This window comes from Paralichthys olivaceus, chromosome 17 (assembly GCF_024713975.1).
Source record: "Paralichthys olivaceus isolate ysfri-2021 chromosome 17, ASM2471397v2, whole genome shotgun sequence".
NCBI lineage: Eukaryota > Metazoa > Chordata > Actinopteri > Pleuronectiformes > Paralichthyidae > Paralichthys > Paralichthys olivaceus.
Window position 1 is genome coordinate 7,002,211 of NC_091109.1, and position 12,471 is coordinate 7,014,681.

General features: G+C 41.2%; 1 protein-coding gene and 1 long non-coding RNA gene across 3 annotated transcripts in view; both read right to left on the reverse strand.

Moving 5' to 3' along the window:
• The window catches only part of cntnap2a (contactin associated protein 2a), a 304,029-nt gene extending 302,823 nt beyond the window's left edge, over positions 1-1,206 (reverse strand). The window contains exon 1 of one of the 2 annotated variants that reach the window (XM_020087434.2): positions 706-1,206. In XM_020087434.2, coding sequence (XP_019942993.2) covers positions 706-808 — 103 coding nt within the window. In that variant the 5' untranslated portion in view covers positions 809-1,206. The remainder of the gene's footprint in view (positions 1-705) is intronic. The other variant, XM_020087435.2, reaches the window with a different exon arrangement.
• Positions 1,207-5,757: 4,551 nt separating this feature from the next.
• Positions 5,758-12,471, reverse strand: part of LOC138405271 (uncharacterized) — a 35,346-nt gene continuing 28,632 nt past the window's right edge. Inside the window, exons 2-3 of the long non-coding RNA XR_011238963.1 lie at positions 8,202-8,295; positions 5,758-6,630 (exon numbers count right to left, since the gene is read on the reverse strand). This is a non-coding gene — a long non-coding RNA (uncharacterized lncRNA). The remainder of the gene's footprint in view (positions 6,631-8,201; positions 8,296-12,471) is intronic.

The following is a 12,471-nucleotide window of genomic DNA, read 5'->3' on the forward strand; positions in this document are numbered from 1 at the left end:
ACAAGCAATAGGCTAAAAGAAATCTGAAATCTTTAATTTGCCTCTGGGTCACTTTACTGTGAAGCTTCCATTACTAACAGCACAACCTCCTCCTGCAAACGCTGGAGGCTTCAACAAACCAAAGCCATGTATTTTGGATAGTTTTTTGTTGTGAATGTGAAAAGAAAATACAATGTTCTAACATAACGGTAATCCATGATGGAAAAGATCCCTGAAGGATCTGGAAACAGAAACAGCAGCATATCTGTGTTATGGTTGCAAACTTTTCATCTGTCAAATTGAATCGGCCCCAGGAATGAAACAGCACAAAAAAAGCAGCAGCAACCCACAACTGAAACTTCCAGACACTCAGCCCCTTCTGGAGGCATGGAAATCCCCTGGATCACCATCACCCAACGGACACAACAATCCCAACATGAGTGCACGGACCAGAGATCCAGAAGAGTCAACACATGTGGGTCTAAACTTAGAGAGGAAAGCTTGCTCCCTGCATCTCCCCCATCTCCCCTTTCCTCCCGGTGCAGCCTGGCTCTACAAGCTCCAGAGAGCACCAGCTGGCACCACGCACCGCGGGGATACCTGCAGCCCCGCCGGTGCACGCACCGCCTCATGCCCCCGTGCGCACGGCTCCGCTCCGGAGACAGGCTCGCTCCGTATCCAGTGCTTTTGAAAAAAATAAAATAAAATGAGATAAAGACAACTTACGGGTTGTTGGCAAAGCTCCGCGCGCACCGTTAACATGGCAGAAAATCCACAAAGCGACCGGCAGTAACAACGTCATTCCCTGGGCAGGACGGCGCCGGGGCATGTTCACGGGCCGGTGAGGACGCAGCAGCAGAGCGGGGTGAGGAGACGCTAAGGAGGGGGAGAAAAGAACAGCGGGGTGGTGGTGGTGGTGGAGGAGGTGGAGGAGGTTGTGCCAGTGGCTCCGTCGGACTCGCTTCGCAGTTGAGGACTGGCAGAGAGGAGACAGGCTGCACACACTCCCCTCCTCTCTCTCTCTCTCTCTCTCTCTCTCTCTCTCTCTCCTGTATCTCTTTATGTATGTCTCTCTGACTCTCTCTCTCTCTCTCTCTCCAATAAATAGATGATGTAAGAATCGCGCAGACGAACGCACAGCTCTCCGCAGCTCTCTCGCCTCCTTTTTTTGGCGATTCCCAACTGAGACCAAACAACAACAACAACATGCCCCGTGTCTCCCGCCTGTGTGTGTCCGTGTGCGTCTGCGTGGCACAGCTCTGGCTCCTGCGCTCCAAGGAGCCACGACTCAAACCCGGTGAAGTGATTCCTGCTGCCCGGTGCTCCGGTGCGCTGTCCGCGGCGCTGAACTTGTCTCGGTCTCCCTCCCTCTCTGAACGTCTCTCCGCTTCTTGCAGCCACACACTGCCCCCCTCCTTCTCTAGGTGGTGGTAGCCTTGTTCTCGGTGCACTCTTCATCTGTCCTCATGAGGAAAAAGATCGAGGCACACACAACCTCATTCTCCACATCCACAGGTTTTTTTGGTTCTTAAACCTGTCCATGCTCGGTTTTGTAAGACAAACTAAATCAAAGCAAAGGTACGAATGAGTTGAGATTTTGTTAGAATACTTTAATTAAACCGTTCTTTAGAAAATATCTCAATTTAAATGAATTCTCTTTCTGCTGAGATGTAGATAAGACTTAAGGGTTTACAGATTTCCCATAATGATAAAGAAAATAAGTTCAAAGTGCTTTTGGACTATATACAGTTTTTTTTAAATTAAAAAGAAAGAAAAAAAGAAATCTAAACTATTGAGACATTTGTCAGTGGGTATAGGTGCTTTAACCCTTCTTGGATCTGTGTTTTTACAAGTTTGACTCAGGTGTTTGGGGAGCACATACACTGTTGTTTTCTGTAACTCTTTTAAAGGGTTTGAAAGAGTTGGCTCGGGCACACTTCTTAATAGTCTGACCCTGCCAGTATTTGTGGCTCGTTTCAGCTGTGTTATCTTTCAACAGTAGTTAGCTGCATGAGAGAGTTTTTAACTATGCTCACAGAACTTGTGTGATATAGCTGTCGGGCTGGTCTTGTAGTCTGCTTGTTTAGTTTGTGGATGAACTGCTTCTCAGAACGTTGGGCCAAATGTTTAGAGTAAACAAAACCAATAGACAGAGAAGCTACCAAGAATATTAAGTTCCTCTCTGAAAAAACACTGACATTAAGATTCTATATTCTTCATGGCTTAAAGATTCTGGAATGTAACTCTGCATCCATCCTCAGTTTGGACTTTGCTCATCAAGCACATGCAGCAAGACGATGCATATAAATGGTGAAGTTTTTAATGTATCACTTGCTTCAGGGTTAGAAAAGGTAACAAGAGCTTCGTTCCACAACATTATCAACAGCTGATAATTTATTGCTGAGGTTTGCTAAACCTTGGTCCCAATTGCCGGCCCCGACTAAGCTAACTTAGCTTGCAAAATACCAATAAGTAGCAACTCTTTGCTTGTCCTCTGATACCCAGACGCTAAAGCAAGTGAGACAACTGACGGAGGAAAAGACCTGCTGCTTGATACGACTGGTTCCTCAGGAATGTGATGTCTGAAATCATGGCAGCCTGAATCTTGTTTGGTTTTTTTGAGATTGTCATTGGTACACTGCAGTTCCAAGGTGGAAATACTGAGTCATGGTGTTGACTGTGACTCTGAATTGCACGTAGGTATGAATGGTTGTTTGTCCTCAAATAATAAGTGGTTTAGTAAATGGAAGAATGGTGTCGACTGCCTCATGTCTTGTATCATATACATGTATATAAACATAGACAGTTTGACAAGGTTAAAAACTTGATATTCACTGGAGGGGGTTAACATGTTTTTTAACCCTCCCCATTGTCTTCCTCTCCTTCATTGGGCTCAATTTATAAGTTCTCATTGTAATGATGGTGATTCATCTCTGGTGTCTGTGATGTTTCTCCTACTTGAATAATAACGAAAATGTAGGAATATCCCTCAAAAGCTGGTGAAATAATGTTTTCAGATTGACAAATTGCCTTCCATATCTGCCTGTCTGCACGCCTCAATCATTGTCAACTGTCCAGAAAGTAATGTGTCATTATCATTTTTATGAATGAAAAAAAAAGCTAGATGAGAATGTTAAATCTATAACAGACAGCTCCATCACTGGCAACGTCTAATTTATTCTTCCAAATGTGGGATGGACTGAGACAGTCACCATGCTGTTATCATGGATACTGAGCCATGGGTCAGAAACTTTTCAAAAGATTATCAGTCACTACACCACAAACAAAAACAGGGACGTGTTTCATCGGGGACCAACAGTAATTACAACTATCATTACTATCTAGATACATAATTAATTTGAAGGGAACAATATGCAGGGTCATTAAATTGTTGATTCATTATTGGTCAATCTATTTGAGTGTGTAGTTTCAAAAGAAATAGCTTAAATACACTTTTGTTCAAGTTGTTCAAACACCTTTACTTTTAAGGTAACAACATGAATAAAGCTGAGTTATTATGAGATATTATGCTTTATTAAAGAACAAGCATTAGCACAAGTTTATTCTCTTCCTTTTCCTCTTTTTTGTTTTCCATGTCTACTATTCGTCCCCCTCTCTCTCCTCTGCCTGTTGATCACTCCATCCCCCGCATCACCACTCCACCAGCTGTACGACACTTCTCCGTCCCCACGAGGACTGCAAATGGGTTTGTCAATATGTCATGCATGGTAATTTACAGCCATCATTCATCTCATAAAAATAACAGTGAGGACTGATGGCCTGTAGATTCTGAACAAAAAAAGTTGATGACAGCCGTGATGAATCTCCCGAGGAAGAGTTGTTTTGTTAAGTAAAGCGCTTGTAAGAAAAGAGCAATTTTCACAGACAGCTGCTACCCCGGGCCGCCTCGCCGCTGTTATCTGCCGACTGGAAAGGACAGAGAAAATAAGGCTCGGAGGTGATGTCACGTACTGTTTGTGGGATCATTAGAAAAGATGCCACTTTAATCTCTGGCTGACAATACGAGGGGAACGTCTGCTGTGCTAAACGCTTCTCTTAGGTGGAGGGTTTTTTTTCCCCGGAGATGTGAGAACAAGTGTTGGATAAGAATCTAGGATTTCACCTCCTTTCTTTAAAGTCCTACTGCTCTGTAGAAAACAATTCCTCCTCTCCCTCATCATCACCAGCGCTTTGTTGTTGCAGCCACATTGAGGATCGTGATTGTGGCTCACTGTGGCAGCTAATCGTAGATGATGGCTTCAATTACATTGCTTAGATATACATTACGCCTAACTATTGCTGCTCCCTCATCTCTGTCAGATATGTTATTTTGTAAAAACACTTCAATCATTGATACTACTCTACCTATGTTAGACAATATTTTGATTTTGTTTATGTGCTCTGTTAAACACGACATCTAAAAGTTAAACACTTTTGTCCATCCCTCACTTGCGCCTCTCTCTGAGGTTACCATGTTATTTTTCTTCAACAAAAAGGTTTTGGTAGTTCTTCCTCACTCTTGTCGAGGGGTTGAGGGCAGAAGATGTTGCACCTTGTTTCGCCCTGTGAGGAGATTTGTGAATATGGGCTATACAAACAATACAAAAGTTTGATTGATTGATGATTGACACTGGCCCTAGACTATTTAGGTTTATATTTCAGGACTAGAAATTTACGGATACTCTTTTTTGAATGGATAGAGTAGCAATTTCACTACGATCTCTTGCAGAGAGTTGCATTATGGGCTTTTTGTTAGTTATTTTGTTTTTCGTTATGTTACTACGTGGCGAGTGTATTTGAGTGTATCAGAGTTAATCAGCCGTGAAAGTGTTCCGTTAGTCTAGTTTAACCTTTTCTGAAGGCTGGTGTAACATGCTCTGCTGCCATGGGGGAAATAAATGAATGACTAGTGAAAATTAGATGATAGCGTCTCACGTGCAGCGTGCTCACCACAAATTCATCAAGAACACCCATTATTGAGTTACTATGGCAAACTCGAGTACGGAACAGGACCAAACTACTTGTATTAAGTTGCTGGTGCAAACTTAATCGATTTAGACGTTTCAAGGGAAGAGCGGTTTCTTGTGTGTGACATGAACCTCTTATTTCTGAAGAGCAAATGCTTTGTCTATGTGACCGTCACTGGCACAATTAAGAACATGAACTCTTAGCTGCATACGCCAAATCCTGCTGTGTTTAAATCACAGGGAAACGACACACAGTCACAGACAGTTTAATTATGAAAACATAACTCTCCTACAGGAAAAAAGAAGCTCCTCTTTAGGTCATAGAAAGCTCCCACATAAAGATTTAAACAGCTATATATATATATTTCTTTCAAATACTGGTTCAAGTTTATAACAGTTTGCATCATGCTGACAAATAATAGCACCACATGATATGTAGTGCAGTTGTCATATGGGATGATTACTTCAAGGTCTCATAATGTAAATTCGGTCCCACATGGTGTCTCACCATAATTCTTGATATAAATGACTGCTACTCCTATAGAGGATTGAATGCATTGAATATACATAGGTGGAGAAACATAAAAAAGTGTAATTATTTTCCCTTTTATCTAATAAACTAAAACTGGATCTTATACCTACCCGCACTACACCCAACATGCAGCCTGATGCAGTGGTGCAACGATTCAATTCCACGGTTTTAAGAAGAGCAAAAGTTTTCACATCCTCGCTGTGAAATTTCTTATTTTTTGGTTTTCCTGACCGGGCTCCCTGCTGGCTAACCGTGCCTTTACCAAATTAGATGAGCTCAGCCAGTCAGCAGGATGTAGAGCTGCTGTCTTGATGAACTCGTCTGTGCTCGATGCTGCTGATTGGATGTCTGCACATTTCTAGAGCAGAAGTAGTGAATGGAGATGCTGCTTTGTTCCTTGACTTGGAGATGTAGTTATTATTGCAGTTATTTATTTTTAATAGTATAGTCCAGGGAAACTGTTCATGGTTTATTGAAAAATACAAAAATGAGATTGCCCACAAAAACATCAGCTATACCCTGTAATTTTGCAAATGGCTGTCATGGATTTCATTCAAATTACAAACTGCATATCTACTGTGTACGTACCAAGCTCTGGAGCATCATGCAGCTGATCATGTAGCGCTAGTGCAATGTCAACAGCTACAGTTCAGGAGCTACAGTTAAAACCATAAATAAGTGGCTTGACTAAAGCATGATTTCTACAAAAAAACATCCAGAGAGCAGCAGTTCTGCAGAAGGAAATCATTGTTGATGAGAGCGCTCAGAGCAGAATCATGAGACTGGACAAGCTGACCGAATGGCTGAGGTAACTCAGATAACCATGCTTTACAACTGTGCGAGGCAGAAAAGCCTCTCAGAACAACACGTCTATGGGCCACAACAGGAGTAGACCACATCAGGTTACACTCCTGTCAGCCATAAACACAAATATGATGCTGCAGCAATCGACTGTGATTGCCTCGCAGGAAGACACAAGTTCAAGGAAATGGGTCCAATCCCAGATGTTGCTCTGTGGGCTGTAAACATTAGATTCAGGCTGCCGTGGGTATAGGCAGTGGAGGTCGATCAGCAGCGGAGTGACATGTGCCCTTTGAGGCTGATCGAAGAGCAGATACGCCGCAGAATTCAGGACCATCTGTGAGGGTTTCACTGTGAATGAAGGGAGGCATTGGAGGAGGTGAGCGACAACCTCGAGAGTTGGATAGCATACTGTCAGGCAAGGACGGATTTTTCTTGTGTTGTATAGTGCAGCGGTGTAATGGTGTAGTGGATGTTTTCTTGGCACACTTTGGGTCTCTCAGTAGCAATAAATCATTATTTTATTACAACAGCTGATCTGAGTATTGTTGCAGACTATATGAATCCCTTTATGGCCACAATTTACCACCTTCTAATGGCAAACTCCAGCATGATAATGAACTGTGTCTCAGAGCAAACACCACCTCAAGCTGGTTTAAGGAAGATCACAGTGTACTTCAGAGGCCACCTCAGTCACTGATATGAATCCAATTGAGCACCTTGGAATATGTTAAAACTCAAGACAATAAGAACCAGAATCTCAAAAGGAGAATCAATACCACAAAGAACAAGCACTCAGAGGCCCTATAAGAATATATCAAACTACTCACATTAGCATGGATGACTGCCTCTACAAAATGCCTTGTCTCAATGAATTGGGGAAATTGTGCCACATATATGTTTTATGTCTGTGACACTCCAGACATTTCCATTGTAACCACAACTGTTTATAAATGTAGCAAGCGAGCTAGATGAATATGAAGGAAGCAAGAAGCAAAGTAAAGATGGCTTTCTAAGTTCATTGCATAATTTATGTTAGTAAATTGGGAATTAATGCATTGAATAAAACACACTAATAACAGATCTGTACTTGAAGATCAATAATTAATGTGAGTGCTAAGCTAACATATTAGATTGTGCCTGAAGACATCACTCACACTATTTCAGAAAAAAAAAACCTCCCAGGTCCTTCGTCATGTAGAATCTTGTGGGTTTGGGTATTTTGGGCTTTGAATGAGAATGAGAGGAGGAAGAGAAGGGAGGATGAACTCCAACCACCTTTTTTTGAATAACATTCATTTTCTGACTTTAAAAACTGTGGGGGTTTAATGCTGCTTTCTGAAAACATACAGGGGAAATGTCCCCTGCGTACCCTCACATAGAAGCACCCCCACTGACAGGTTCCCTTTTACTGAGGTGAGTCTCTTCACAGCCAACTGAAGGACGGTGGTATCTGTTCCATCTAGACTCTGTGACAGGGCTGACGTCACTGTCAAGCCTCAGTTATGCACGGCAGGCCCGCTGGTTAAATTTTGTTCTCTATGATAAACCAATCATCATTTTGATTAAATCATTCCACGGTTTATACAATACATCAACCGGCATGTTAGATACACTGAAATCATTTTAAACAATGTCATGAGGTACTGCAGGACAATTAAAAAGTCTATCTCTGCTAATAAATCCCTCAGGAGCATCCTTCTCCATCAACAACACCAGGTAACGAGGGCAGCAGTTAAATCATTGGCAATCTTTTTGTTTCACAAGTCTGGCTAAAGAAACACCTGGAGCTCTGGATTTTGACTTGCGAGTACATTGCTGTGATATCAAAGTAATGTGATATTGACAGTCAAGGTTTCATTGTGGTATTTCCAAAACACAAAACTGTGTTATTTTAAAAAAAATGTATGTGTGGCTCATACCTGGACCACGTCAGTGTCGCAATATGACATTTCTTCTGAGTGAAGCTCTCTACAGGACCCCCCAAACTGTCCAGGCATCATGGCGGCAAGAGTCCTGTGTTAAACGGGGATAAAAGAAGTAAAAATTGATTTTAGTACCTTTAACATAGACATGTGGATGACACCACAGGAGCAGTATGGAGGCATTTAATGCTTTCTTTCTGTTGTTTTTTTCTACGTTTGAATACATGGTCCACAGTTACTTCAATTGCATTGAATTTGGCTGCAACTCTGTTTACCCCTGAAACTCCAACATTGTTTTGTGGACTCAAACACTTCACCCACCCCTCCATCAGCATAGTGGTGAGTAGATAATGAGTGAATTTTCATTTTTCAGTGAACTATCCCTTTAACTTGATGTGATAATAGTGTTGACGTTACATTTATATCCTTATATAACCAACAGGCATAAAACTTTCTGTTACTTTGCTAAACTGCAGCAGTGCGCCTCTCTTAAGTTTGCAGGAATCAGATGTAATATCCACACGCTAACAGGCTTACAGGCTGATATTCACTGTTTACTGTCTGACTCTCAGTATTCTTTGGCACGTACAGGAAGTTTTGAGGGCAGCGGGGCTATACGAGAGCTGGTATTAGCAGCAGCAGAGATGAGTGGAGTATACAAGCTTTTGCTACTTTGAAGTACTCAACAGTTTCAGCAGCAAGCGCACGCAGCTATGGTGAACCCTGAGGGGAAAAGTCGATTGAGTCAGTCACCACCTGCACTTCTTAAAGCAAGCAAAATGTTGCGTATTTAAAGTCATGCTTTCTTAGGGATTAAATGCATAGAGCAGTTTGGTTTCATAAAAGGTGAGTAGTTAGGATAGGTGAAAACTTTTGTGAGAGTAGAACTTCCAATGCAGGCATACAGCTATTTCCTGGAGACAACAATTAGAGATTTGCAATTTTGGCCAGGACCAAAGGATGACTGAACAGCTACCCATGTGAGGCCAGAATGTATCTATCACACCCCTGGTGGCTGACGGCAGTACAGGTCATAAACCTTGCCTCTTCCATGTTAGTGTATGGGACATTGGCCAAAACTAAATAGTCAAACATGTTGAATATCATTAAGGATAGTTTTTATCTCACTAACATTTGTTCAAGTGCTTTTTTTCAGATTTGAATTAGTTATGTGATGCTATAAAAACAGGGTGAACATCAGGATGAATAGCTTTAACTGACTCGCCATAAATATTTACAATCAATGGTCAGGACTGGTTAAATTATCTGAGCATGAATAAACAGTATCTGTTATTGGCTATAGTGAAACATCAAATCCTAAATCTCTATACTTTTTCCATAAACCTTATTAAAATTTGTCAATCGTTGTGTGACTGCTAGATTAGCTGCAAGACTTGGATGGATGGATATATGAATGTATAGCAGGGAAGACAAAAATAAATAGGGACTCATCTGGGCAAGTGTTTACAATGTGACTGGGGCATTGTGTTGTGTGAGAAGAGAAGGTGAAGCTTTTATTGATTTTTAGCACGAAACAAAGCTTTCTTCGCTGTGTTTTGGCTTCTTGACATTATGAAAAATCTCTCACAGTGACAGTGAAGGCTGTTGTACATAAAAACCGTACCCTTGTTTACCCCATGGGGCCAAACATGTACTTTTCTGTTCTTGCATTTAAGTTGATGTAAACAAAAGAAAGAATGATTCGTCAGTGACTGTGCTTCACAGTCTGAAAAAATAAAGAAGTTATGTGTGAGCACCAGCTCAAAAAATCACTAATGAGGAGAAAATGAAATAAAACACAGGACTTAAAAAACAGAGTAAAATGCCCCTTACTGCTTATAGAGACACATAGACTTTTCAACCTTGGGTAAAAATAATCCCATGATTCTGCCACAACTGAGGTTTCATGTGTCATTTCTCAAAAAAAGAAACCTTGACACGAAGCCTAAGCAGAAACTGTTGTGCGTACTTGACGCAGAAACTTCAGAGCCTCTGTCACACGTAACATTACACCCAGTTATATCACACTCAGGTTAACCAGACAGTTCAGCACTGGAAGCTTTTTCAGCTGACTGGGATTGAAGGAAATTGTGGAGATATGGTCACAATCACAAAATCAAAAAGAACTGCAGCTTCAAGCTCCTTTCACCTTGAAGATAAGCTGGTATTAATGTCTGTTAGTTGCAGCATCTGGTGGATTGTTAAAAAAATTATAAGCATAAAACATCTCTAGACATTCAAGTTACAGCAGGCATTTTGATTTGTCATACCAGCAAAAAAATCAGAGGTGTAACTAATCGCATTAATGGCAGCTTTCTTCATTTCAGATGTGCCAGTACACCATGACAGTGAGCCAGCGTTATACCAGAGCCCTGCATGGCTCACCTGAAAGCAACTGTAGTCAATGCGATTAGTTACACCCGTGTTCCACAAGCTAAAATGTCTGCCATGCTGAATAGAGCTAACATTATCAATATCATGTGTTAACTAAATAAAATGTTATGTAAGCTAGTAGGCGATCCAACGTAAATTAATTTAGTACTTTAAAAATATTTAAATCTCAAGGTAACATCCCCAATGAATTGAAACCTCTTAATTGTGAAGTCAATGCTGACACTGAAGCAAAACATATTATACTTTTGCATCAGCCCTTGTCATTTTAATTTAATGTAATTTAGCACTATCTGTCTAAATGTTACATCCCTGTCCCCTGCCCTCTGCCTTCGCCCTACCCCGAGATATAAAGTGCCCTTTGCTGGGAGTGTGCTGCTGGGAATCTTTGCCCTGCACTGACAACATTATAACATTAGCGGGGAATTTTTTTTTTCAAACTTCATATACCAGACACAAGAGTAACGAACTTTACTCATTACTCTCACTCAGACTACAGGCTTGTTTTGACGGCATGAACAGCGATTTTCCTTAAACGCCCGTCACAGCTAGCGATTCAATTACATTTTCATTTGCTACTGGATTAAACTAAGATATTCTGCTGGATTTATAAGCATTATACCCGCAGCGGCCAACATCTTGATTCGCTTTCGCTCGTAAAGCATTCAGGAGTTTCCGTCTACCCCTTCATTTTTAAGGGGGTCCTTAATACACTACGGTTGAAGGGTTGTTTAAAAGGCTAGGTGGCCACTTCCTACCCCTACATCCATCAGGAAGTAACGTACATGATTTAGAAATGTAAAAATATTTAATAATATTAAAAATATAGCATAGAGACAAAGTAATTGAACTCAAGTTCAATGTCTGATTCCGCTGTAGCCAGATGCCAGATGCCTTTAACCCTGTATGATGCTTTTTTCATCACATTTGTGCTACATTTCCAGAATGACAGTAGAATCCCCAGAGAGGTAACATGAACTGACTGTATTCAGCTGTGTGTTATGGCCTACATACAGCATGCAGACTGGAGCAGTGACAGAACATTACAGTAAGAGCAAGAACATGTGAGTTTGGAAGTCCATGAAAAATGGAAACCACAGCCTTTGCTTTATATGTGCCGAGTGTTGTGGCAGCGCTGTACTCTTGTGTTGCCCCTCGCTGAATTCTGATGCTACTTTTTGGATTAAATTAAAGTAAAACATTTTATCTCCATCACCCCCAAATCATTGCACTTGCTGTGTGCGGCCTGTCAATCTTTCATCCGCACGGTACGTGCAGCGAGAGAGAAATGAGGTAGGCCGCTGCTACATTTCACTCCCAATAGAAGCACAGTGGAATTGACTTATGTTAATTAACGACCTTCGGTGTCAATCGTTTCAGAGATTATTTGCATATTCTCAAAATAGCACAAGAAGCAGTAAAATCAACATCTCTACTTCTGTGAAACTCTTGGCATTCTCTTGTGTGTCTCCCTTCATACATATCATAGTATTGCAATACAAATCATTATACATGTACAAATCCTTGTAACTCATGCAATATGTTAATGTGAGCAGATTCCCTTAATCATTCCTAGGCAGAGCAAAACAAAAAGGATAATGCAGCAAAGTAAATAGTTTGAAGGGGAACAAATGATTTTATCAAGGAATCTGGATCACAAATTGGGAAAGTGTCTTCATGCATATGAGGAAAAAGGGATGTAAAAAACAAAAGGGATAGTTCACTCATTATCTACTCACCACTATGCTGATGGAAGGGTGGTGGAAGTGTTTGAGTCCACAAAACAATACAATCGAAGTAAATGGTGACCACTTCTTCAAATGTAAAAAAAACAACCCCTCCATCGGCCCAGTGGTGAGTAGATAATGAGTGAATT